At 32.0% G+C, this 27085-nt stretch overlaps 2 protein-coding genes and 1 pseudogene across 17 annotated transcripts; all 3 read right to left on the bottom strand.

The window, feature by feature from the left end:
• Positions 1-9449: 9449 nt before the first annotated feature.
• LOC149515598 (uncharacterized) lies at positions 9450-9981 on the bottom strand (annotated as a pseudogene).
• Positions 9881-10656, bottom strand: LOC149515597 (uncharacterized). The gene is made up of 2 exons (XM_089741732.1): positions 10422-10656; positions 9881-10200 (listed from the first exon to the last, which is right to left on the bottom strand). The coding sequence occupies exons 1-2, from the start codon at positions 10527-10529 to the stop codon at positions 10027-10029; spliced, it is 282 nt and encodes a 93-aa protein (XP_089597858.1). The 5' UTR covers positions 10530-10656; the 3' UTR covers positions 9881-10026.
• A 1446-nt stretch (positions 10657-12102) lies between these two features.
• On the bottom strand, positions 12103-26263 carry LOC111295813 (protein EXPORTIN 1A). 16 transcript variants are annotated; one of them, XM_089769167.1, is made up of 33 exons: positions 25944-26263; positions 24132-24248; positions 23774-23866; positions 23577-23648; positions 23116-23223; positions 22955-23037; positions 21207-21345; positions 21006-21074; positions 20832-20909; positions 20567-20629; positions 20445-20489; positions 20012-20119; positions 19793-19891; positions 19087-19290; positions 18585-18644; positions 18030-18140; positions 17722-17819; positions 17337-17445; positions 16975-17040; positions 16650-16748; positions 16468-16548; positions 16253-16342; positions 15767-15852; positions 15578-15658; positions 15315-15497; positions 14699-14765; positions 14087-14197; positions 13767-13874; positions 13548-13685; positions 13341-13478; positions 13162-13266; positions 12822-12968; positions 12103-12266 (listed from the first exon to the last, which is right to left on the bottom strand). In XM_089769167.1, exons 1-32 carry the CDS (start codon positions 26040-26042, stop codon positions 12846-12848), a joined length of 3231 nt encoding a protein of 1076 aa, XP_089625293.1. In that variant the 5' UTR covers positions 26043-26263; the 3' UTR covers positions 12103-12266; positions 12822-12845. The 16 variants fall into 16 exon arrangements, 12 of the variants coding, with proteins under 12 accessions (XP_089625293.1, XP_089625289.1, XP_089625291.1 ...); XM_089769163.1 differs by having other exon boundaries at positions 12135-12266; positions 13767-13952; positions 19087-19296; positions 19799-19891; XR_016346858.1 differs by lacking the exon at positions 12103-12266 and having other exon boundaries at positions 12279-12968; positions 13162-13253.
• Positions 26264-27085: the final 822 nt, after the last annotated feature.

Genomic DNA, 27085 nt, shown 5'->3' with positions numbered 1-27085 from the left:
ACATAAAGATTCTTGAGAATTACTAGTCGTATTTCTTTAGAATCCCATCATAAAAAATTCACATCACTTTCGAGATTATGTTAAGAAATGTAGATGAAGTATGATATGCGTGCAAAAATATTTAGTCATCTTACTTATTTTTTCTTACGTTATATCTTTTTTATTACTTATTTTATTTTACTCATCTAATTGATTCATTATCATTATTATTAATTTTTTTAAGGGAACAAAACAAAGAAAATATTTTTATTGAAAATTTTTAAAGATACCTTAATACTTTTGTAGCATTTTAGAAGAATTTTCTTGTTTAGTGATTTTTTAAGAATCTTTACTCAGATTTTCTTGGAATCCCAATGTCGAATAAATATTTCTTTTTTCTCTCTCTTTTTTTTTTATTTACTAGTAACATTTTTTTTAGAATAGATACATTTAACTTTATTATTTTTTGGAATTGAAAATTTATTTTTATTGGCACTATTTTACTACAACAAATATTAAATGTTTATTATAAGGATTTAAGATTTTAAACATGCATAAATAAGAAAATAAATAATTTGAAAAAATAATTGAAAAAAATATATAAATGGAATTAATAAAAATAACAAAAAATACTTGAACTGGTCGATCTAAAAGCAGTTTGGTGGGTTTTTGCGTTTTAGACAGGCTCAAAGGTAGTTCAAAGGCAGTTTTCTACAAATTGAAGCGATTCGATTTTGTTTGAGATCGATTCGCAAGCGGCTCACTTGAACAAGTCGGGCACACGAACCCCAAATCCAAGTCAGGCCTACGCACGGATCTTTAGCCTTCAAAATGCATCGTTTTTATTCTTTTTTTTTCTTAACATTGCAAAAGTTAAAAAATTTTTTACTTCATTTAAATGCACTCTTTTTTAAAAAAAAAAAAAAAAAAAACTCTACCCAGAAACAAAATTATCAAAGCTTAAAAAAAAAGTCCAAAATTCGACCAGTATGCTGCCAAGTGCTGCCGTATGTTATCAGTGATCATCACCGTAAAAGTTCCAAAACAACCCTAAATGAAGCTCTTATCCCTCTCTTTTACGTTTTGTAATTAGTTTTGCCCAAAAACAAGCCTAAAGTCCTAGATATGACTTTGAAACTCATGGTTTCAAAACCTAAAATGATTGTCAGTGTCACCCCAAACTTTTTTACCTTTTACAATGTTTCTCACCTAGCTCTAAACTTTTTTCCTCCTAAAAATCTAACCCAAAAACCTCCTCAAATCGAAAACTCCTCTTTTTTTGCTTTTTTCTTTTGTATTTTTTTATGTTGTTTCTTTGTCTTGTTGGTGTGATTCCTCTCTTCAAGGAAGATTGTGTTTGATTTGATTCTTTTGGTGGAATAGTGACAGTATAGACTAGGCTATGGTTGTTTTTTTTTTACTGTCGGTTTTGGTTATTGTTGCTTCGTTGTTTCTTTGTTTTTTTTTTTGGCAAAATGTGGCTGTGTTTCTTAGTAGTGATCATACAGGCGTATATGGGTAAATTAAGGAATTTGTGGTGGTTCAACCATGTTTCGGCTAGTATGGGATAACTGTATATGGTGATATTTTATAGTGACAGTGGTGGTGATGGGGATTTTTTTTTATATATATATAGAATTGAGACGATTCAAAGGATGTTTCGACCAAAGTGTCTTAGTTATACAGTGGGCATGTGAATGTCATGAATGATGTATGAAATTGAGGAGGGCTCTGTGATGGTTAATAAAGGTGGTGGAGGTGTGATTAATGGTAGTTGATAAGGGTTTCCAGTGGGTCTCCCTTCTTTAGTTCTCTCAGTTGAGAAGTATATGTATTGAGCCCTTGTGTTTTTAGCTCCCATTTAGTTTTTATCTCTAAATTCAACCACAATGGACACATGAATTAAATGTTTCCAGTTTGAAAGTGCAATCTGAAAAGCAGAATTAAACCTTGGCCAATTGTGGCATGAAGTTACCCTTGGTGTAGTGGTTACCAGCCACTCCTATTTATTTTCTTATCCTTTTTTATTTTTATTTTTTGATTTTGTGATTTTTCACTTTTTAATTAATTTAATCAATTCTAAATAAATAAAAGTATAAAATAAAATAAAAATGGTTTTAAAACTTAATTTGGGGCTAAATTGGAGTTTAGGCCTAAATAATAGATCTGGACTTCTGCTGGGCCTTCAAGCCCAAAAAACTCAATTTTGATCCATAATTGAACTGGATTGGATCTGAATTTTATCCCATACAAAATGATCAAAAGCAATTAATCCAAAATAAGCCTCAAATGAGTCAATTCAATTAAAACGCTTAAATTGGCCGAAATCGAATTATTCAAATCAAGTACAAAATTCAAACAAAGCTAATCGATTTGGATAAAATTGGATATTTACAGTAGTCTTCGTCTAATAAATTTTTTTCAATTATATATATTTTTGTAATAAATTAGCTTATTTTTAATATTATAAAAATGAAAACCTTCTTTATTTTGGTTTTTTAAAAATTAAAGAATTAAAAAAAACACAAAAAAAAGATCTCATAAAAGTAGTGAATTTCATTAAAAAAAATACATAAAAGTATAACAAATTAAAACAAAAAAAGCCACCAAAAACAAAAAATAATGGGTACCACATTTTAAAAAATTAAATGAAAATATAAAATATAAAATCTATACAAAAAAATAAAAAACAAAAACTGAGAGCTAAGCCTCATAAAATTTAATGGGTCCCATTAAAATAATAAAATAAAATATATAAAAAATTAAAAAAATTTAAATGAAAAATAAAAAAATAGAAATAAAAGGAAAAATGTGGAACCCATCGTAAAAGAAAAAAAAAAAAACCAAAAAAGGAGAAGTAAAAGACAAAACTACATCATTTAATAGAAAAGTCAAAAAGATTATAAAAAAAAATGAAATTGCCACATGGCAATCTATGGAAAAAACAGTATTTATAGCAAAATTTATATTATGGATGTTAATTTTCTTTTACATGTGGACTTTGACAAATCATTCCACAGATGTTTCCTACTTTCTCTTTTGTTTTTTGTTTTAAACTCATTAATTTTTTTATTTAAAAAAAATAACATTCCTTGAAATAAGAGAATCATCATGGCAAAATCTTTGTTGTAAGGCTAAAGTAACAAGAAAGCTTTTTAAATTTTACAAATTTATTTAGTTAAATTTTTATACTTTATTACCTTTAAATAAATTATTAATTATTAATTTACATTTAAATAAGGTTTTAAATTTTAATTTATATCTAAATAAATGTTTAATCTTGAATTTATACTTAAATAAGCCTTTAACATAAATCAATCTTTTATTTGAAGTAAAAGCTTATTTAAATAAAAATCTAAAGATAAAAGCTTATTTGAGTGCAGAGTATTTATTTAAAAAAAGTAAAATAAATTAAAAAATTTTTAAAAGAGTAAAATAATTTGAGATTTCTTTTAGTATTTTAGCCTTGCCATTAATATGAAAATATTCTCACCTTCCTTATGTCCCATTTCCTCTTTATGCTTTACTACATTTTGTAAAACACCCAATTATTCATCTTTTAATCAAACATTTACATAAAAAAAAAAAAACCCTAAAGTATTTTCAATTTTCTAAAATCCTTAATCTTCTCCCTTTTCCCTAATCCATTTGTTCATCATGCTTCTATAAAGTTCCAAAATTTGTAGAAAATTCCCCTTTTCAAAAGAGCTTGACTGTTCCAACCAACCTACTTCAAAAGGTCTACAATTGGATCAAGAAAAAAGGGAAAACCTGCAAAGAAATTTTGAGATTTTAGACATAGTGGCACCATTTAATCGATTAAATTTCCTTTAATTTTCATGGCTTTTACAATCGAATTGTTAAATGATTTTTAAAATTTTTACTTTATTACCAAGCATCGTTATATGTTGCAAGGATTTCATTTTTTACTTTATGATGTTATTATGTAAATTAATTTATTTTCTTTTTATCATAATAATCAATTGTTATCGATAATATATTTTTACTCCATTCATGTCCCATACATGTTTGTTTATGTTTTACAATTTTAAGATTTGCCCTTGCATACATTAGTAGATTCTAAACTTGGCTTACCACATTAGATGAAAACTAATTATTTTTTTCTTTTTGGTAATATCATTAATGTCTCATTTGAAATGTTGTTTTCTTTAAAGTCTATTATACATTGATTGTATGAAATACTTTTTCAAGTATTAATTCGATTTTATAAAAGGTATCCTGCATCCAAAAATAAGATACGTTGCCATATAATTTAAATTATTTTGTTAATGATTCTTGATTCAATTATGTCTTTAATGATAATTGTTTAGGGCGTATTATAATCTAATATAGATCTGTCAAGCACCAAAAGCTTGATAATTGCTATTGTTGTTATTCTTTTTAACTTTTGTGACTCCCAACAACCTGTTATTGGCATGTCATTTGATCTAATAAAAAAATTAAAACAAAAGACAATGGCAAGTGGTTTAAAATAAGAATCTGACATGCCATGAGAGGGCAATTGGGTGTCATAGAAAAATGATTTTTTCAAACTATTAAACTGCTTACCATTGTCTATTATGCCAATTACTTTTTGTAATATGTGTAATCCAATATAATGCTTATGCTTCTATGATATGCAAGAGTATAACTATTTTTAATTGATAGTCTAATAACCATTGTCTACCCAGAATTGCCTTCACTTCTCTATATAGTAGAAATGAATTTATATGTTTTATATGGAACAAATTATGCTATGCATACATAACCATATAGTGAACTTGGTTTATAAACTACATTTTAACCAATTAGTTTTAGTTAAATTGTTTAACAAGTTTGGCTCGAATAGAGTTGGTTTACAATCTTTGATATGTTGCTATTGTTAAATACTATAACAGCTTGCAAATCACCTCTAGAAAACTTGCCTTGCATGAAATTGAAATCTAAAGCAATGGCCTCATTCGATCAAGCATCACTTAGTGTTATAAAAGTTGGGGAGAAGATATTCAAGACAAAGTGCTTAGTGATATTCAATCAAACATGCATTCTTAGTTCATTAAGTTTAGAATTGCATTTGAGAATGTTGAGTTTGGTATTGATTCATCCATTTTATTCCACTATTTTGGCAAACAGAGTTTTGGTCATTGAACAAGAACATGAAGCATTATTCAAAAAATTATTGTTTTCTTTTAGTATGCTTAATGATTGGTCAAGGATGCAGAATTTGGAATGAAATGGCTAATAAAGATACTAGAAATCGCAACACCATGCGGGATGCTATCTAGTGTATGTGTGTATGTGTGTGTGCGTGTGTGTATATATATATATATATATATATATATATTCAAATGCATCCAGCATACCTCAAATAACTCAAGATCAATATTCAACAAAAAATTACCAACACCATGCGCCAGCTTTTATATAGGCCACCAATGGTTTCTTGCATTTGTTTCTAAATTAATTAAGGTAATCAACAAGATAACATCAAAGTTCTCTTTGATTAAGTTCTTAATTTTGCCATTAATATTGAAGAAAGAGAAGCCTTTTTTTACCACCATGTAATGTGGTCTACTCAAGTAGCTAGCAATATGGTGGAACAAAGGAATCATGAAGTGTTTAAAATCATTAGGCTTTGTTTCTCATAAAGCTCTCCCCACCTTATCTAAGAAAAAATACTCTATGAAACTTCCTGTGATCGGCCATAAACATACACCATATGATAATATTAGCAAGCTTGGAATCTATTTCCATAAAATTTTTAATACAACTATTCAAGTATAAGGAGAACAAGACAAGCCATTTTGATTTGTAAAGAGGAATTAACCCTCAAACAAGAAAAAGTTTAAACTCCTCTTAGAACCCCTAAATCATGTTTTTCTTCTTCAACCATACTTCTAAGGAAAAGCAAAGGTCTGAGATGCCATTATTGATGTGCCCTAGGGTTAGTTAAGTGTTTAAGATGAATTTTTGGTTCAAATAACAAGGAAAAGAAATAAAGAAGCAAAACCAGAATTCTCTTAATTGATAAGTTAACACATCACAACTAAAAGAACACTAGCTTGATTTGCCACACTCTTAAAAATAAAAAAGGAAGAGTGATAGGAATAAAGATAATTCGTCCTTAAATAATACAATTGTTTAGATAAGAATTGAAGAAAAAGGAAAGAATGCAGTTCTTATTATTATTTCTCAAATAAAATAGCGACTATTACATTATTAATGCATATTTATAATGCTTAATATAATAACCTTAGAATCTAAGATAAACTCTTTAATTAAGGAAAGAGAAAAATCTAATATTCTTCTAATTAATAAGATCTTTTATCAGATTTAGTCAAAGATAAAATATTTAAAACTAAAATAGGAAAGATAACATATTAAAGCTAAAATATGAAAGATTACAAATAATAAACCTAATAATATGCTGAGTTTAGTCAAAAATCTTTAAGTCATAAATCTCCCACATGCAAATTTTTAAGTCTTTAATCTCCTATACATAACTACCCATATGTGAAGCCCATTACACGCAACAGGCCCATTTAGCAAAAAAACTCATAAAAGCTTAATTATGCCAAAATACCTTCACAAGTGAACAAAGTGATTGTGTTGGGTTTATTTTCCTTCAAAAGATCCATGTAAGCTGTATTCTAGCTTAACAACAAATCAAGAGTCATTTGTAGCTTCTTAGCCTTAGATTAAGTAATTGGGCAAAAAGTAAACACAATAGGGTCTCAATCTTACCCACCATCACCATGATTCATATCAGCTTCTACCAAGACATCATTGGTCCCATCATCTTAGTCAATAAAAATTGATTTATCCTCAAATCCAAATCCCCATTCTCTTCTAATATGGCGATAAGTCCCTCACATTGAAAGTAGCAAAAACATTGTACTCACTAAGCAAACCAATCTTGTATGCATTATTAGTTATCTTGGCAATTACTTTCAAAAGACCATCGGCATTACGCATGAGCTTTGACTTTTTCTTGTTTGGAAACTTTTCTTTAGGTAAATGGATCCAAACTAAGTCATTTGGGCCAAACTGAACTAGTTTTCTCCCTTTGTTGGTAGCCTTCTTATAAACAACATTTTTTTATCAATTTATTGTCGAACACTCTCATGCATTTTTTTTTCATAATCTCGACATTTTTCTTACCATCCAAACAAATCTTTTCATCCATCAATATTGGTGCTAAGTCAAGTGGTGTAGGATTGAATCCATAGATCACCTCAAATGGTGAGTGTTTGGCAGCATTCTACACACTTTGACTGTAAGCAAAGTTAACAAAGGCAAAACATTCATCCTAATTCCTCAAGTTTTTGTTAACCACAGCTCTAAGTAATAAAGAAAGAGTGTGATTACTACCTCCGTTTGCCAATCGATTTGTGGATGACAAGCCATACTAAAAAGTAATCTTATACCAAGCTTTTTCGACAATGTCTTTTAAAAATAGCTCAAGAATTTTACGTCACGATCAAATAATTATACTTTTGGGCACTCCATACAATATAACAATCTCTCGAAAGAATAAATCAACTACATGAGAAATATTATTAGTTTTTTGATAGGGCACAAAAGGTAACATCTTTGAAAATTAGTCAACAAAAACCATAAACGAATCTTTGTCTCTTTATGTCCTAGATAAACTAAGTACAAAATCCATGCTAACATCCACCCATGACTGGTCCGAAATTGGTAATAGCATGTACAACCTATGTACGCCTTCATTTTTTTTGGCTTTTTTACAAATCACACATCTTGAAATAATACGCTTTACGTCTCTTTTCATTTCCAACCAATAAAAATGTTCTTTGACCATTTCCAATGTCTTCTTTTCACCAAAATGGTCAACTAATCCACCATCTTGCATTTCTCTCACCAATAATTCCCTAACAAAACCACATGGAATACATAACTTTTCAAACTTGAAAAGATAATTGTCATGGCGATAAAAACCATTATTAGCACCTTTTTCACAAGTCAAGTAAATAAAAGCAAAGTATAAATCATCTATATACTAACCTTTAAGTTCAAATCCCATCAATTTAGCATTCAACAAAGAAATCAAGGCATACCTTCTTCAAAGTGCATCTACCACAATATTGGAATTTCCCTCATTATACTTTATGCAATAGGAAAAAGTTTTTAAGAATTCCATCCACTTGTCATGTTTTTTATTTAGCTTATTCTGACCTTCAAGTGCTTTAAGGATTCATGGTTGATATGAATCACAAACTCTTTTGGCAAAAAGTAGTCCTGTCATATCTATAAAACATGAATTAACGCATACAACTCCTCATCATAGATAGAATAATTTATGCTTGCTTCACTAAGCTTCTTAATAAAATAAACAATCAGCCTCTTCTCTCACATAAGCATAACTCCAATGCCCATTCCCGACGCATCATATTCTATCTTAAAAGTCTTTATAAAATTGGAAAAAAACTAGTATAAGAGTAAAACACAATTTCTCCTTGATTAGCTCAAAATTTCATTAAAAAGCTTCACTCCATTAGAATGCAACCCCTTTCTTGATTAACTTAGACAAAAAAAGCGATTACGGTGCTTAAATTCTTCATAAATAGCCTATAAAATTATGCTAACCCATGAAAACTTCTCACCTCTAAACATTGGTTGGAATTGGCCATTCTTGGGTTGCTTTCATTTTTTCCTCATCAACTTTAAGTCCATGTTGTGAAATAATATAACCAAGAAAAATTATTCGTTTTTGGCAAAAATGGTACTTCTTCAAATTACCAAACAACCTATTTTGCCATAACACTTCAAAAACCTCTCTAGGGTGTCTTATGTGTTCTTCTAAGCTCATGTTATACACCAAAATATCATCAAAATACACAACAACAAATTTACTAATGGATTTACCCAATACATGGTTCATTAGTCACATGAATGTGCTAGGTGTAATGGATAAGTCGAATGGCATTGCCTTCCACTCAAAAAGTCCATGCTTTGTCTTAAAGGCTATCTTCCACTCATCTCTTTCTTTCATTCTGATTTGGTGGTAACCATTCTTCAAACCAACCTTGGAAAACACCTTTGATTCATGCAACTTATTAAACACGTCATCTAACTGCGGGATAGGATAATGGTATTTGACTGTGATTTTTTTTATGGTTTGACTATCAACAAACATTCTCAGTCTCATCCTTCTTTGACACCAAGAAAGTCAACACCAAACATAAGCTTTTTGATTCACGTACAAAGCCCCTTTTAACAGCTCATTCACATGTGTTTGTAATTCTTTGGCCTTTTCACGATTGCTTTTATAGGCTGATCTATTAGGCAAAGCAACACTGGGACAAAGTCAATTTAATGTTCAATCCCCATATACGGCGGCAACCATTTTGGTAACTCTTCCAGAAAAACATCCATAAATTCCTCCAAAATCATATCAATTTGCAGTGGTTTAGGAAAGTCCTCCCCTTCCGTCACCTCTTTGACAAACAGCATCAAAACCAAGCTTGAATTGGATAAGGCTCATTCCATTTCTTTTTTACTTGCAAACAAGCTCTCCTTTTTCCCCTTCTCTAACAAAAACTAATCTTTTTGCACTTGTTATGGGCTAAAAGGTGTTAACACAATATTTTTCTCATCCTTTGTGAAAGAATAGGTATTTTTGATGCCACATGCAAAGCCCTTCTATCAAATTGCCGCGGTCTTCCTAATAACAGATGACCACATTCTTTGGCACCACATCACGCAATACTTCATCTTTATATGACTTTCCAATCAAGAATGGCACCAAAACCTGTTTTGTGACCCGCACTTCACCATTATCATTTAACCATTGTTCTTTGTATCGATAGGGATGTTTTATTGTAGCCAAGTTAAATTTTTCCACTAAAGTAAGGATGCCATATTGGCACAACTCACACCATTGGTGATCACCCTACAAACCTTGTTGTTCACAGTGCACTGAGTATGGAATATGTTCTGCTGCTCATCACTAACTTTGGCTTGCAAATTCAAAGCTCGTCAAATCACTAGAAATTTCCTTTCATTAGCAAATTCCATAAAATCTTACTCATGGAAATCATTTTCTTTATCTACAAATTTCGCCACATTTGCACTTTCGATCTCATCTTGTGACTCGCTGATGGTCATCACCCTTTTATTAGGATATTCGGATGCTATATGTCCAAGGCCAAAACACTTAAAGCATTTGGTATCCCAAGCCCTTTCTGGAAAAGTAGGCTATTATCTTTTCCTTACCTTTAGTAGATTCAATTGGTGGCTTACTTGAACCACCTTTTCTCCATCTTCTTCGATTTTCATTAGTAAAAGCCAATGGGGCATGGAAGTAGGATTCCCCCTTGTTCCCGAACTGTTTGGTCGCATTAGTCGCATTATGCTTGATTGGACCATGTTTAAGCCACATCTCCCCTTTTTATGCAAGTTTGATAATCTCAAAATACAAACGATTGCAACTCTACCATATGTGCGATCTCCCTATTCAGTCCCCCTAAAAATCGTGCTATGGTTTGCTCTTGAGGTTCTCGCAGCTCAGATCGCATCATCATCATCTCAAACTCCTTCACGTAGTCTTTAACACACAAATCTCCTTGTCGAAAACTTTAAAGCTTTTTTTTAATATGCAACTCTTGGCGATAATATTAAAAAACAAAGCATTTTTCATCAACCGTTTATATCTCTGCAACTATAAATCTCGTCTTCTCCATTACGCCTTCTTTGTGCTTTGACATTCTCCCATCATAAATTGGCATAATCAGTAAACTCAAGACTGACAAGTTTACACTTTTTTGTTCCTGACATTTAAACATCTTCTCCACGCGCTGCACCTTTTCCAAGTATTCTTCGAGTGAGTTGGTTCCTTTCAATGGAGGGAATTTCGTCCTAATGTTGCTGCTTGAATCCCGTTGTTGCCTTCTTAGTTCAGGGTGTTCCTCCGTGCCACCATCTACTCCCGACTCATATTCTTTTTCCACGAGATCATAGGCAGCCCCTCTTTGTACTTGAAGCTCTTACTCTCTTACGGGTTGCTGTACTTCCAATCTTTCAAGAGCTTGATTCAGACGGGAATGTTGTTCTATCATCTCTTCTTGCTTTCGTTGAATTCCTAGTATCTGTGATTGCTCCAAAGACATTCCTTTCGGTACTCCTTCTCTTTCGGCTTTATCTTCAAATATTGGAGCAACTCATGCCATTCGAAAAGGTAGCCAAGGCACATCATGCATTCTCCTCCACCATCTCTTTGGTAAACCATAAAAAAGCATTAGAAAACTAAGCAGCTCAGTTTCCTCCCAATCACTACCACCGCCACTTTCATTCCCTTCCTGAAGTTCTTTGGTGCCACTTTCATGAACAACTCAATGTCCTCTTTAAGGCTTCCCAACAAAAGCATATCCTTTCAATAGACCATTGTGCATGTTATAGCCTTCTAACATTTGGTTGAACTCGTTAAGATGTGTAAAAGATATAGTGCAATGCTACTGAAAAAGGAAAACAAAGTATTGGGAAAAGCAAAGGCTATGTGGTTGATGATGGTGAGGAATGGAGCAGCGTAGGTGGAGAGGGGGAAGGCAAGGACGGCAACATGAAGGTCGGTGAGTTGAGGCATGGTTGGCCAGATTGGTACCGTGTTAGAGAGGTTATGGGCTTGTAGGGCAAAGATTGGGGAATGGTGTTGCAATGATCTAGCACACGCCTGATTCCTGCAAGGGATTTGGCACACGGTTGTGGATGCTAGGCAGGCCTGAGTATTACACATTTAACATTCCAACAAACCTTTTTATCTAACTGTTGCTTTCGTTTCTGCTTGGCAAAAATTACTCCTTAGAACCAGTCATCACAGAGGATAATTCTTGATTATATATAATATTCATGTTGTATAAAAATGTATAAAATACAAAAGATTATCATATTAAATTCGTAATAACACACCAAATATAGAACATTTATTTTCTTATTTTTATTAAATCCATATTTGTATAATCTTTCTTGCCATTTTCGTGTTATGCTTAAATTTATTAGGTCTAACTCTCCTCTCCCCCTCTTCGGCTGTGATTAAAAGCATGGCTGTGGGGACTGGTGGTTTCAATTCTTTCTATACAAAATACAAGTGACTGTTCGCTTTACCTTGAAAGTGATACCGGGCGGAAGTGGTGCACACGCCAATCCCTGTTGAATGAACTTCTTTTCTATATTTTGGAATTGGGAGACTTCTTTAAACAAAGAAAAAAAAGTCACCAACTTCCACATTACACCACTATAGTAGCCAATCTTCCCCATGGGTAGAGAAACTGGAACCAAGATTTTAAAAGATCACTACTATACTTCAGTAAAAAGTACATTATCTTCACTTGAAACTGTCAAGTGAAGTTGAAAACAAAGAAAGCCCTATAGCCGAACACCGAAACACATAATAATGGTATTCTACTTTTAAAAAAAAAAAAAAAAAACAAGGAAAAAAATTTTTTCTGCACAAGCCCCCGAGGTTAGTATTCCCTTTTAACCTAAGGATGAATCGACAATACTTCAAACCGAGTCATCTAAGCAGTCTGCACTACATCCCAACCATCATGATGAATACATGCATCAAGCTGGAAATAGGACACCTGGACAATGACTCGGATCCCTACGTCAAAAACCTAAATATTCTACACATTACCAATAGACACGAAGGCAGCATCTCCAGCAGCAAACCCTGTGTGCAATGGTGCCTTCGTGATAATCATTTTTAAGAAAAATAGAATGCTTGATCAACAATGGAATACTGTATCTGTTTACATTCAAGGATACTGGTGGTAAAGCTGAGGCGCAACCTTTAACTCCCAAGTCAAAATTTAACAAATTACCTTCCAAGGCAAAATTAGCCACACCTACGAGTCCAACATCTCATCTTGTATCTCGTTTGGGGCAATGAGCCCTGGGATAGAAAGCATCCGTTGTCGCTCTCTTTCCCTCTGTACAGCAGCCTCTTCTGCATAGAGATCTTTATTGTCCTACAGAAAGTAGAGCTAAATGATCAGTTCACTCATCAAAGTAAACCAACCACATATCAGAGATGGGAAATTTACTATTATAAAAGACCATATAGCGAAACTAACAGTTAATTAAACTCCATCAATGATAAACATAGATCTATTTACAAGCTCATTTAGAAAGAAGATTCTTTTTGCCCTTTCAAAGCTTTACCTGAGCTGAAAATTCTTTTGATTGCACAAGGAAGTCCCGTATGTGATTCTTAAACGTGGACAAATCATTTCTCGACTCAAATAGTCCGTTCACTAATTGCGTAACCTGAACACATAGATAGCTGATATCAACTCAGAAAATAAAAGATAATTGATTGGATTGTGAACCTGTTACCATACCTCAGCTGCAGTCATGTTGGGGAATGATGTACCCAGAAGTTTTATCGTGTATTCACGAACAAACATCCCATTATTTGGATATGGGTATGGAACTGTAGCAGCATCCCACAAGGGCTCAGTCAACAAACCACTCTCAACCTGAAAATAAGTCATCAACAAGATTGAAATGATGCAAATCAGAGCAATCAAGGCACAGTGAAATACTACCAGGCAGAACAGGTGCTGTAAAACCAAGACGTGCAACTTGAAGCCAGGTTTGTGAAATGTGTCTGTCAAGACGGCAAATATCTCTTGCTCAATTGTCAAAAAGTATGTCCGGTAGAACTGGTTACAAAATTCAGAAGCCTGTCAAGGTACCAAAATCAATAGTTCAGCATCTTATATCAACGCAGTTATCAACCATGCAAAACCACAATACTAACAGACCTGAAAGTTTTTCAGCATCTCCAATAGAAGATTTAGACCAGTTTCTGCAATATTTCTCTCTGTATGCCGGAATGCCCAAATGATTGAATCCATAACTAGCTTTAGTTGCTGATGCAGAAGCATGAAAAAAGTAGTAACAAACAATGATGGCCTTAAAACTCTTTCAAATATCCAAAAAAATAATAACTGAAATTAGATAATACGTTATTAGTTGAAAAAGGAAAAGCTTAGACCGGAACAGAAATTTAAAGAAATATTTCATGTTTTCAATTAAAGAATAGCCATAATAGATCAGGAAAAAGAAGAAACTCAACACCAACCTGACTTGACAACCTAATAAGTGCGGGAAAACAATGAGTAGCAATGGCACGAAGCAATGAAAAGAATTTGAGGCGATGTTCTGGGTAATCTTCAAAATTCTTGGTTATCATCTGCAATGCATGGCAACAAGAAATTATAGGCAAAGCAACTTAAGAATAAACTATAACATTTCAATTTTAACCGGCCATGAGCAAAGCAGCATCAGTTTTCAGTGACAATATGCTGAATAATGCAGTTACGACATGTTATCTATCAGCTAAATCACATAATGTAAATCCAGATTTTATCAAATCTCAAGGAAATGAGAAAACGATCTACAAGTATTCCTCTAAAAAACAAAAATTAACAGAATATTTCTTTTGAAGGACCTTCATTTATTTAGTGACATGTAACCAACGTTTTAAAACTCATTCTTTCCATGCTTGTTCTGATAATCTATCGTGACTTAATACACAATATTAGAATTCCTACTCAATTAAGAGCTTTTGCCTGTAGTACCACATTCTAAGCTTTACGGAGCTTAGACAAGGCAACACCTTATCCCTCCATCCCCATGAGCTCTTCTCTCCTTTCAATAACACATAAAACAAACATATAAATAAAAGACTCACCTCCAGTGTGCACTGGAAAACAGCTTCAAATATACGGGGAACATCATCTATCATTGCAGCTTTATACCTTCATGCAAAAATAACAGGACCAAAATATAAGAAATGCGAAGATTTGATACTTAAAAATGGCACCAAAAATAACAAAACTTAAAAGAAATAGCATTACTTCAGTAATTACCAGCACGAAAAACAGAGGGTAAATGCTGCTATATTTTAGGAAAAAAAAATTGTCACACTTAAACTTTAGTAACCAGTGAAGCTTAGAAGAGTTCCAATACAGCACTGATATGGTTCAGAGCCTATGGGAATAAAGCACCAATATATAAAAATAAAACTATTTGCATAGGGGAATAAGAAAACAATAGCTCTTTCAGTGGCAGAATAACCAGTCTTGGAAGATTAATGTGCAGAGAGAAAAAGGGCTTCACATATGTTTTTAGCTGGGCCTTAGAAGAAATATCAAACAAGAGACATACATGATTCTCTGGTATAATAAGCAATAGTCACAAATCCATCCTACCCTCCACATTTGAAGCATCAAGTGCTTCATGTACTCAACAAGTTGTTGATTAACGTTCAATATTAAAAGGAAGACAGTAAGCATTGGTTACCATACTTGTTTATTATTGTAGCAAAAAGTGACAAAACTTCAGATTCTCTAGCATCAGGCAAATTCCTAGCATAGTCACCAAGAACTGGATCCATCATTGGGGGCACAAATTGTTTCCCAATTTGTGGTTGATCTTCTGCCTTGTCCAAAAATGTCTCAATGAGCTTAAGAGTCTCCCTCTTAACAGATCTGCTTCATAAAACACATTAGATAAACAAGTTTTGGTTGAACTAAACAAACAGAAGCATGTCTGCAAAAATTGGTCTCACCGTAGAAGTTTCACATAGGATGTTTTTGATGCAAAGGGTCCACCTTCTGCAATACTATTTGATATAAGCTCACTGTACATTCTGTTCAATTTATTACAGCACCATAAATTACCCATATCAGCAAGAAAGAAGTTTATTGCATTTCCATCCTCAAACTTGCATTTTGAATAACTAAATCAGAAATTTTACCTGTATACATTAAGCATGTCCAGGAAAATCAAAGAAATCTGGGTTAAGAAATATGTTCCAAGAGAACTGGCGACACTTGTGTTTGTCTGCAAAATGAAGACTCATTCTAAGTCTCAATAAATCCAAAAAAGCATTGAATTGTAGCCACGGCATGTACATCAGAAATATCAAGTCTGCAAGGAAAGATTAGCACTACTCGACCATGAAAGAACCCAGTCAACAGATATACGGATATAAACCATAAAAATTTCACAGCGATCAAGAATCCTCCACTCCATATAAACGACAAATTTTCAAGAATGAACTACCATTTAAATTTCAACTTTTTATTTTGTAAATGCAATAGAAACCAAACAGAAAAGCATAGTTTATCTTTCAGAAAAGGCAGGTTCCTGCCTACAATATGAGAAATTAACTAGGTGCATTACATTCTCTAAAAATTCAACAAAAGAAATGAAGAAAATGTTTCATATTAAAAAAAATTACCTGCAGTATGTTTAGCACAGTTCTTATCACGTCTTGATCTTTAAGGAAGTCAACACTTTGACGTGCCTGCCCTATAATTTCACCCCATTTCTGCAAAACAAACATCATAAGAAACAGGCTACCAGCACAACTTCACCAGATTTGCATGCAAAGGCACAGACGTGTACACAGAAGAGAGAAACAAAAAAGTAACTGTTCCTTTATTAATTACAAACCTGATTGGGGAGTTCCATCAATCTCTGCAAGTATTCATCCCTCTTATGAGGATCAGATTCCGCTTGAATCATATGACCAACCTGAAATTTAAAATAAAAAAAAAAAAGGAAAAATGAATTCATCCAGCAACAGAATAGACATGCAGAGATCTTAATAGTACAGGCATGGGAAAGAGGCATACAGATTCATAAAATGTATGAATCTGATGAGGCTCTAGATCAGCGACTGTTGTTGCAAGAGCAGATAGAAGTTCAGACACAAATGGTTCATTTTCTCCAACCTGAATTTACAAGACACAGTTCATCAATATAACAGGTTTTGACATAATACATACATACATACATACATACATATATATACATAAATACATATCTACATATGTATGTATGTATGTATGTACATACATATATCTATGCATATATATATATATACATATATACATATATACATATAATATGTATGTATGTATGTATAACCAAGGAGGCAAAGTCGAAAATAGATGATACCTGTACAATCACAAATTTTCGCTTGCATTTCTGAACAATTTTCAAGAATGTGTCGCAGGCCATATCCTGAAGCACCCAACATGCTATATTAAGATAGTATGAAATAATAGCCACAACCTTGTATTATCATCATCAGGAGCAAAATCATAACATAATGAGATGATCATAAACAAAATTAGATAAAAGACAAATTTCAACTTATTGTGTACTTTCAATTACACTTACAGAACATGTTAACTAATAACAAATATATACTACAATAACAAGCACATCAGCAATGTAGTATACATGTGTTTTAACCATTGATTTAGTTTATCTAACATTCAGAAGATAAAATTATATCTTTTGCCAACGATTTTTACCTGAACTCCTGGATGTGTTTCATGCATGAACTCGAACAACTTATTGACAACAGTTTTTAGGAACTTCCAGTGTGCCCTTAAAAACCTTGGATACTGTCCAACAACATACCTGCAAATAATACCAACAACAAACATTAAATTAAGACTAGCAATTTTAATATATAGCATGCAGAAAAAGAGCAGCAGTTAAGTTCCACTAGGCTCCCCCAGTCACCAATAACAACATGCACTACTAAAAGTACCCAAAACGCCATCTCATTCAAAAAAAAAAAAAAAAAAGCAAAGGTTGTAATAACAAATGTGGCATGCTTTAAATGGTAACTGCAGTAGACTAGAAAGAAACCAACATAGAAAGTCCAATACTCTCAAAATTATATATTCTTACATAATGTTACTAGCAATAACAGCTTTATTGTCTTTTCCTTTAGTGATTTCACACAAATTCAGCAAATCACGAATGACCAGAACCAGAAACCTGTTTTCCTGCCATGAGCACAAAACATGTTAATTAATATCAGCAAAAAGCAAACGAGGAGTTAATGACTAATGCAAGTGTATGCAAATGTATCTACAACACATCATGTAAAACATTGTTTTCACGATCAGAAGCTAACTCATCATTAGCTCCCGATAACTTCTTTCTTCCATCAATGAGCACGTGGTTAAAATTTCTTGGTCTAGATAGAAGGATACCTGCTCTTCCATCATGGAACCAGAAATAGATCCTATTGCCCAGCATAATGTGTTCAAATTGTTCCAAGTCCAATCCTCACCGCTCAATTGCTTGCTTAATTTCTTTAGCATCTGTAATACATAGACAATGAAATAAATCCAAATTAAAACATATAGGTAAAAAATCAGCCAAATGTTTTAGAAAAGAATGACCAACAGAAAATAATTAATTTTAAGATCCCTAGAGAAAATAAAAAACTAAATCCAAGACTGAACTATCATAGAAAGAGGACTATTTCATTCTCCCTACGTTCTCAGAATTTGAAAGTTGACTTCTTTTTTTCTTTGATCATTCCCTTGTTCGCTGTTATGTTAGTGATATCATATGCAATAGAATGTTTACATGCCAATTGCTGTTGTTATTTAGAGAAGATAAAGGAATGAGAGGGAGGAAAATTTACATTTTATTAGTAAACACAATGCAAACCCAGACTCAGCAAAATTAAGTCAGAAAGAAGCACATAACAGAATCTAACTTTCAGAAAACAGAAAACTATAAATGTCTCAGTGCTATACCTGCTTTTCAGTATCCTCGTGATCTAGGTGAGACAAATAGATCAAAGTCTCCCTCATAATCTGCAACATATAACATTATTAACAATGGAATCAAGGAGAAAACAACTAATTCAAAAATATATATAAAAGATAATACCAAAACATAACCTTCTAAAACATAAGCTATTAGGATAATAAAGCTTTCAAAGTATTTGTTCCCACATCTCAAGTGCAGCATATAGTTCAGAAGATAAAAAAATTTTAATTTACAGCCAAATTTAGACAAAAGACATACACACAAAGTAAATAACTTACTAGATAAAATTTACAAATAATGGCAAGAAGAAAAATACTGAAAATGTCTTATGAAGAAATCACGATCTATCATTCAATCCAGTTAGCCATACTTAGTCATACATTTTTAGGGGAGTAAAAGATTAAGCCCTGGTGAATGGGAATTAGACTTCATGAAATTTAATCATCTAGATCAGGCATCACATATATAATATTAGAGATTTATCACCTTATACTGAACAAGAACATCATTGTCTTTCATTGTCTCTCTAACAATATTGCCATTTTCATCTTCAACTATCAGAACCTCCTCAGGCTTAGCCATACGACAAATCATGAGCATTCTCAACTTTGACATTGTACCAGCATAAAGTTGTCGTCGTTGCAGAAGCTGGGCACCAAGGCCATCAGCCATGCCAGGAAGCAAAGGCACCTGCAGGTTTCAATTTGTTGACAAGAAATGAGCGACTCTTCAACAGTAATCTAGAAATGGCAAAATCTTGTAGTCATTCAACATTCACAAAACCTATAGTCAACAACATCGATTTACAAAAAAATATCACAAAAATGCAGTGGGGCTATTTAGAGTTAACGATAACAATTCCACATCAAATTCCAGACAGGTAGAAAAACATTAAAAAAAAAAAAGGTATCTTTAGTCAACCATCTAAACATGCAAAAATAAGTAGATCAACAAATGTTCATTATTTTTTTTGCACACTTTCTAGTATATCATTGCTGGATTTGAGGGAAATAATAGGTATGCACCCTATGCCATTTGTTTCCAGTTGGCAAAAACTCAAACAAAAACCCATAAAAGAAGATAGGAGGAAGATTTTGCCAAAAACGTAGGTAAAAGAACAAGTTAAAATACATGCTGCACATAGACTTGATAACACAGGAGCTATAAAGCAAATATAGAATAATCCTGATACCTGCAGTCCCCTCATGTTTGCAGTCACTGCAGGATTATCCATGTTATGATGTGCATCAAATAGCCCCGAGACCAAGGAGTTCCAATAGTCCAAGCAAACCTATTTAAGCAGATCATAAGCAACATAATACTTCAGAAACCAAGTTCCGAAAGGTTAAAAAAGGAACAAGCAGATACAACAAATAATTCACAAATAAAGGATATCAAATGGCCATGATACCTTAAAGACCTCTGTATCATCCACATAAGATATGTTGATAAGGTATTCCAGACCCATTAACAGCACAGCAATATTTTCTTGTGCAGTCTCTAGCATCCGAATGTGAAACTAAAAACAAAGAACAATTTTTGCAACATAATCATCAAAAACGCCAACTGCAACAAGATATCAAATTTAGTAACATTCTAAGCTCGATCAATCCAATACTTAACAATGTGTTAATCATAAAGAAAAAAAAATCAACTGTAAAAATCATGTATTAGAACAATAACATTTGTAATTTGGCGAACATTCTTTGCATCAAAATATACATATGCACCCATCAACCTCATCAGACTCAAGAGTTAGTGGGTACTAAACCAACCCTATCAATCGTTAACCATCTTTCATCTAATGATCAGAAGGAGCTTTGTTGATTCCATAGGCAACTTACCTTGTAGAATGACGTGAAGAACAGTGCCAAATTCTGAATGAATGCCTGGAGTACATAAAAGAACAAGTTTAAAGAGAAAATTTAAGTATATCAAAATGTAAGCCAGACAGGAAAAAATATACCTGTTCCTCACTGGTTCCATGTGCATAAGCCTCAGGGATGTTTGTAGTTGGAGGGAGAATGGTCTAAAAACATCCAAAAAGCAGCCACATATTAAGCAGAACAAAAGGAACAGAAAGAAAACACACTATGAATAAAAGAAACATCAAATCTACATATCAACACAATAAAATAAAAAACAATGAGCCTTAAAGAAAATGTACAGATCTGCAAACCTAAGTTCTAAGCACAAATCTCAATGAACTTATAAAAGATATGATGACACACCGGCAACTGCACCATGAATATATTGTACATCTTAACATATTGCACATTATAGTAGTCCCCAAAATTTAAGGCAGCAACCTGCAATCATCCATAAATGTAATAAAAAAAGAACTGTATTCTGGGTGACAACAATACAACTTTAATCCATTTACGAAAAATTAAAAAACCATTTACCTCTGTTAGACATTGAAGGGTGAGATTGCGATATGATGGCAGAGGGAAAAATTTTAGGAGTGTTTCCAGCTGTAAGACACATTAACACAGCATGTGATTGAAACAAATGATAACAATAATAAATAAATACAACTTCATCAAAAAAGTTGCAAGCACAAAACATTGACAGCTAAGTCATTTGAGAAATCAAGAATTATTTACCAATGTTGATTCAAAAATATAGCCCAAAGGAATCCACGAAAGAAACGCATGCAAGGTGGATAGAGTAGCTCGTATAAGCTCTGTTCTCTGAGAAGCTGATAGCACGTATAAGCATAACTCATGAATGAGTTGAAATTCACTGTAGAAAATAAATACAAATTTTAGCAGGATAAATTGAATAAAAAACAAATGAATAACAAACATAAACCTTGCTTGGAAGAATAAAATTATCATTGAGGACTTACATTCCTAAATATAGAAGAGCATTAAATACCATGATTAATAATAGAATGTAAATGAGAGATCTTCAACCCTTTTCTTTGTACCAACAGATGAGATCTTCATCAGATTATAGTTCATTCAACAGTTTTTGCATGTACATTAAAAACAATCTAGACATTAGGTAGCTTAGTGGGGGACAAACTTGAAATTTAAGGGGTTGGGATCATTTAGGTTCTGTTTCTTTTCAGACCTGTTTTTTCACTTAGGTAATGTTTGGCATGGGATGATCATTTAAAAAACCATGGTGATTAGATTACTGTATTTGGAAAGTACTCAATAATCCTACATGGTAGTGATCTTGGATCATCGAGAGTGATCATATCACTGTCTTGGAAGGTAATTTAACTCCCATCCAAAAGGGTGGGAAACTTTTATCACCAAGGTGAAATGATACGTATAATTTACAATTGTCAATATTATCCATTTAATATGTAAATTAAAAACTTGTTTTCTTTTAAAATTATAATTATTTTATATTATAAATTTGTATATTTTAAAACTAATATTCATTGTCATAGGTTCAAAAATTTTTTTTTTAATATTTTATATATAATATAATACTTTTGTTTTTCTTTTATTAAGGATTTAATAAATTAGTTTTATTTTTTAATTCAAATATTTTTTTACATAATTTATATTATAAAAATTAATTTATCTATCAATAAATATTTATTAATTTAACAATTTAATTATATTTTATTATAAAATAAATAAAACATTATTAATATTTAACAAACTATTATCTTTAAATAATATTAAAATCATTAAATTATGTAACTATTATAATATTTATAATTATTTTAGTACTTTTAAACTAAATAATATTTTATTTTTATTAACACCAAACACAATCTTTAATTATTAAGTATTAATGATTTTTAATCAAATAAAATGATTTCAAATCAAAAGTAATAAGATCACTTTGGTAATAAGCTAACCTCGGTGATTACATTACCATGGTAATCTAGTAAAAAATACCACTTACTGTTTGAACTAATCTCATATGTGGTTGCCAATTTACCATGTAAGATATGAGTTCACACGCCCAATATCATATGTAGACATGCGAACACAAATTATATTTTCCCAAACATGCCATGTCCACTCACAATTGTTGTTAATATGATCCTCACATGGGGCATATCCAAGGACAGACAGGTGCCAGAAATTTAAACAGAATTCATTCATACAAACTTTGATTTTCATATATGAATCTGACAATTACTGACAACAGAACTTTGTGCTTTTTCCATTCAAAATCAGAAAACAGGCAGTATTCAATCCAAGGATAGAAATTTTATACAATAGGAACAAAATACAAACAGAGATCTTACCAATAACCTCCAAGAATTATACAGAACGGCAACATGTAGAAAATAGGAACTAAAATGTAAACAGAAATCTCAACAATAGATATTCATATAAGCATAACCCTAATGATCTCAAACTAAGAAATATGTTTTCACCTGTTTAGTGATTGCTTAAGTTCTTTGATCTTTTGTTGAGTCATTTCACCTCTTGAGAAATCAAAAACTTCTTCACTTAGAAGCTGACCACAAAAAAGCTTGTGTTACCATCAGATTCTGCAACCACTTTTACTAAGAAATAATTATAACACAGAACTTACTTTCAGTATTGCCATGCAATTTTCGCATATTGTTTCACTAGTTTTTGCAGCTGCAACAAGATCAGGAATGAAGCTTTGCCATCTAGCTGGCCAATCATGCTTTAAGATCTGTACATTCAGCAGGCATATAATTTTTAAGACTAAAATTACAACATAAAAATGAATTTATTGCAGTCATTATTTTCTTCTCATTTAAGATTAAAAAAGTAATAGTTGTGAAACCTTCCAAGGAGGAATTCATAGAAACTTACCAGAAGGGTAAACAATGGGGGAAAAGAAATATCGAAATAACATATTTGGTGTTCTAACTTGTGAAGTTTGCCATGCTCAAAAAAATAAAAAAAGGAATACAGATAATGCCCCAAGTGCAGGCATCATAATTTGTCCCAAACTCAATGAACTCTAAAGCAAGACTGGCACTCTTTTATGAAATACATTTTTGTGATGCAGGTAAGTTATACCTGAACCAATATGATATTCAGTTTGTTGACATACAGCCTTTCTGCTCGAAAGGAGGCCTCATTGCTTGACAACTAGTACAGGAGAAAGCATATGGAGGAATGAATATACAAAGAACAAATAAAGGAAAAAAAAAAGGATAAAGGGTAAAATTTTGAGATTCCCAGTCCTGAAGGGAAAAAAGCAAGAGCTCTTTTACCTGCACAATGACTTCAGAAATGTAATTTTTCATTCCATCTCGCTGCTCAACAGGCAATGCATTCCATCTATACTTGATAACACCTTCAAGAACCTGAAGATAAGCACGACAAAAACACCCCTAATATGATCAGATTTGATGGATGATTTCAAATTAATCTTACGGTATCTTGCAATACTCAAGTCATTTGTTAGAAAAAGTTCTTCCCAAGTATCAATCAACCAGGCAGCTACAACGACAAGACCAATTATCAGGAACAAGCACCATAAACAAAATGGGAATTTCAACTAGAATTCCTTTGAGCACGTTTAACTTAATAGTATTATAGATTACAAAGCAAATAGTTATTTCAACTGACCTGCAAGGCAAAGAACTTGGTATTTAGGCTCTTTGTCAGCTGCAGGATGTGCACAACTTGAAGCCACATATCTGGATTGTTTTGCAGATCTCGCAAGATCTGATCAGCATGTGCTCTCTGTGAAGTGATGTATAATTAAAGGAAAAATTTGTCAAAAACAAATAATGACAAGAGCAAGCCACAATATAATCATTGCCCAATGAGGCTTGTGATATATGAAAAATACATGAAAAATACAAAGAGACTCATCAAATGCCAAGAAAATAATAGCGATATTAACCATCTGATAAATCATTCACTTTGTTCAATACTGCAACCAAACAAAACTATAATGTTTGATCAACAAGGTCAAATCAGAACTATTACTGAAATGTCAATGAGATGCTAGACTTAAGATTTTTTTTTTTTTTTGAGGTAGATAGATTTAGATTGTTAATTGGTAAGGGAAACATTAAAATTTTAAGGGTCCTTTGCTCCTTAAAACCAGGGTAACAGATTAACAACTCTAATCCAGACATACATTTAACTACTAATCCCACACTAGTTTAACTTCAAAAGGGTTGTCAATAATCATAATAAACCCACAACAGAAAATTTTAATTGCAGAAGAAAGCATTAAATGACCACTAGCTGGTTTCTAGCAGAACAAGCACCATCACTATAAAACCTACACTGTAAAAGAAATTACTTATTCCTAGAATTTGTTATGGTTAGCAAACTAGGGAATTAAGGTCTTATGCAGCTCTTTCTATTCTTAAGCATGAACATCCAAACTAGACAGTCGGTTCAGCTAAAGAGAAACCAACACAGTCGCAGAATATAAAAGAAAACGAGAGGAAAAATGCATAAACCTTGATAAACTGTTTTGGCTCATTAGATTGATATGAAAAAAGAAAACAGAAAACGAATGGTATGAGAGAATGAAGTGAATTAAATGAAATTCAAATTTTCTCTTGTTGTTTGGACAAGGGAACTGATAAAATGAAATGAATTATCAATGAATTTAAAGGGCATATTCATCAATGAACAAACAATAAAGAATGCATTATTTGGTTTCATTTCTCTCCAAATCTATTAATTTTCAGAGAGATTTAAAAGTTGGTCAAGGCAAGAGAGATATAAGGGACAACTTTTCCTTTCCTTTTTGATTCCATCATAATTGTTCCATTTGAATGGAAGAAATATAAAGCCTATCAAACCAAAAGGACTAAACCCAAATTTAAAGGCCAACCACATCGTAAACCTATAAACTACATAATCTAAAAAGCTTCAGTCTTCCTTCATTTTCTAACAGCAGAAAAGAAGTCTTAAAATTTTTCTAAAAAAAAAAGATAATTCAAAATTGCTAATAATTAAAATATCAACTTTTACCCCTGCAATCAAATAACGCTTCCCATAAAGCAAAGATTCGTGCACTCAAACTCAACGCCTTACTAAGTAAATAGGTTTATCCTCCCTCGCCCCCCCACCCTTCCAAACCACCACGACATTTTGACACATTATCCGGCAAACAGAAAGAAATTGAAAGTACTAATAAAACTGCATTCAAGTAAAAACTCACGCACAGTAAACCCTAGCAATTAAATAAAAAACAACTCCACCGAGGTATCGCCACATTCCCCGGGACTTATCTCCACTTTGAAGTAAATGCCCAGCCACATTAAACCCTACCAACCCCCAATCCCTCAAACTCTCCCTTACTCGTGGAAACCAAAGAGAAAATCACTTTCAACTAAAAACGCTGAAACCAAAACAAAAATTTACCCCGACAAATGTTAATAGAGAAAAAAAAAACAAAGAAATAATCCTAACCTCTTCTTTAGATCCGGTGCCGTAAAAGGCCGCAACGGTGGCGTCAAGCACGGATACATCAATCGGCTGACTCAAATCCCTAAGCCTCTCAGCCGCCATGTCTAAAAAAAATCCCCTCTCACTCACTTTCCCCAAAATAAAACCCAGCACTATATCTCTTCCCCTAGAAATGTTACTCAGCAAAAACCCTAGAAACTGTACGTACCAAACCCTAAGAGAGAGAAAAAGAAAAAGACAAAACGAAAATATAAACGAGAACGAAAAGAAAAGAACGAGGATCTTCTAGAAAGATAGAATGGAAGGGGAGGGCTTTTGGCTTTGCGGGAATGAAAAATTGAAAAAGAGAACAAAACAAAAAAAAGACAGCTTAAAATTGAAGCAGAAGAAAGAGGGAGTGAAACGTTTTCGTATTTTTTAAAACGATTTTTTCATTTTATATTTTTGGTTTTGCCTTTTCGCACTTTTTTTTAAATTACGAGCTAATAACCCGCGTGTCGTCTTGTTGGGTCACAAGAGCCACGTTGATTTGATTAATTTTAAATTAAATTATTTAAAATTAAATTAATTAAATTATTTTATTTTTATTAATTGAATCAAAATTTTTTATTTTAAAACTTAATTAATCAAAATTAATTTATCAATTTAATTAATTTTTTGATTAACTAAAAATCAAATATATTAAATTATATTTATTTTTAATTTTTAATTTTTAATTTTTTATATTTAAAATAAATTAAATAAAATTATTCAACAAAAATATTAAAATATAAAATATTAAATTAAAAACTTTAATAACGTAAAATGAAATAAGTAATCATATATTTTTAGTTTTATATATATATATATATATATATAAGTTTTATTATATTTTAACTAAGTTTTTTAATCAAATTAATTAAAAATCTATATTTTTTTTAAAATTATTTTTAATAATTGATCAAAATTAATTTAAAAATCAATCGATTAATTAAATTAAATAGATTCGATGGTATAATTTAATTAAGATCAAATGAACACCTATAATATAATTAAAATGTAGTCAACATATATATAATGGTTTAAAGATAAAATAATAAATAATAACTAATAAATTATATAAGATTTATACCATTTAAAGTGGTTTAAAGATTAAACAATAAAAA

The sequence above is a fragment of the Durio zibethinus genome, chromosome 12 (genome assembly GCF_047325235.1).
Source record: "Durio zibethinus cultivar Kanyao isolate XHJ-2024 chromosome 12, ASM4732523v1, whole genome shotgun sequence".
Classification (NCBI taxonomy): Eukaryota; Viridiplantae; Streptophyta; class Magnoliopsida; order Malvales; family Malvaceae; genus Durio; species Durio zibethinus.
The sequence above is the reverse complement of the archived record's forward strand: the minus strand, read 5'-3'. Positions and strand labels throughout refer to the sequence as shown.

Bases quoted from the DNA above. Each gene is read 5' to 3' on its own strand.
- LOC149515597 (XM_089741732.1), bottom strand. From the start codon at position 10,529: ATGATGATGATGCGATCTGAGCTGCGAGAACCTCAAGAGCAAACCATA. The intron at 10,201-10,421 runs GTATTTTGAGAT...AAAAGATAATAG, and splicing joins TGGTAGAGTTGCAATCGTTT to CCTACTTTTCCAGAAAGGGC.
- LOC111295813 (XM_089769163.1), bottom strand. From the start codon at position 26,042: ATGGCGGCTGAGAGGCTTAGGGATTTGAGTCAGCCGATTGATGTATCC. The intron at 16,343-16,467 runs GTTTGTAATTAA...TTTGTTTTGCAG, and splicing joins TGATGGAACTCCCCAATCAG to AAATGGGGTGAAATTATAGG. The intron at 12,969-13,161 runs GTAAAGCTTTGA...TACTTTCTGTAG, and splicing joins CAAAAGAATTTTCAGCTCAG to GACAATAAAGATCTCTATGC.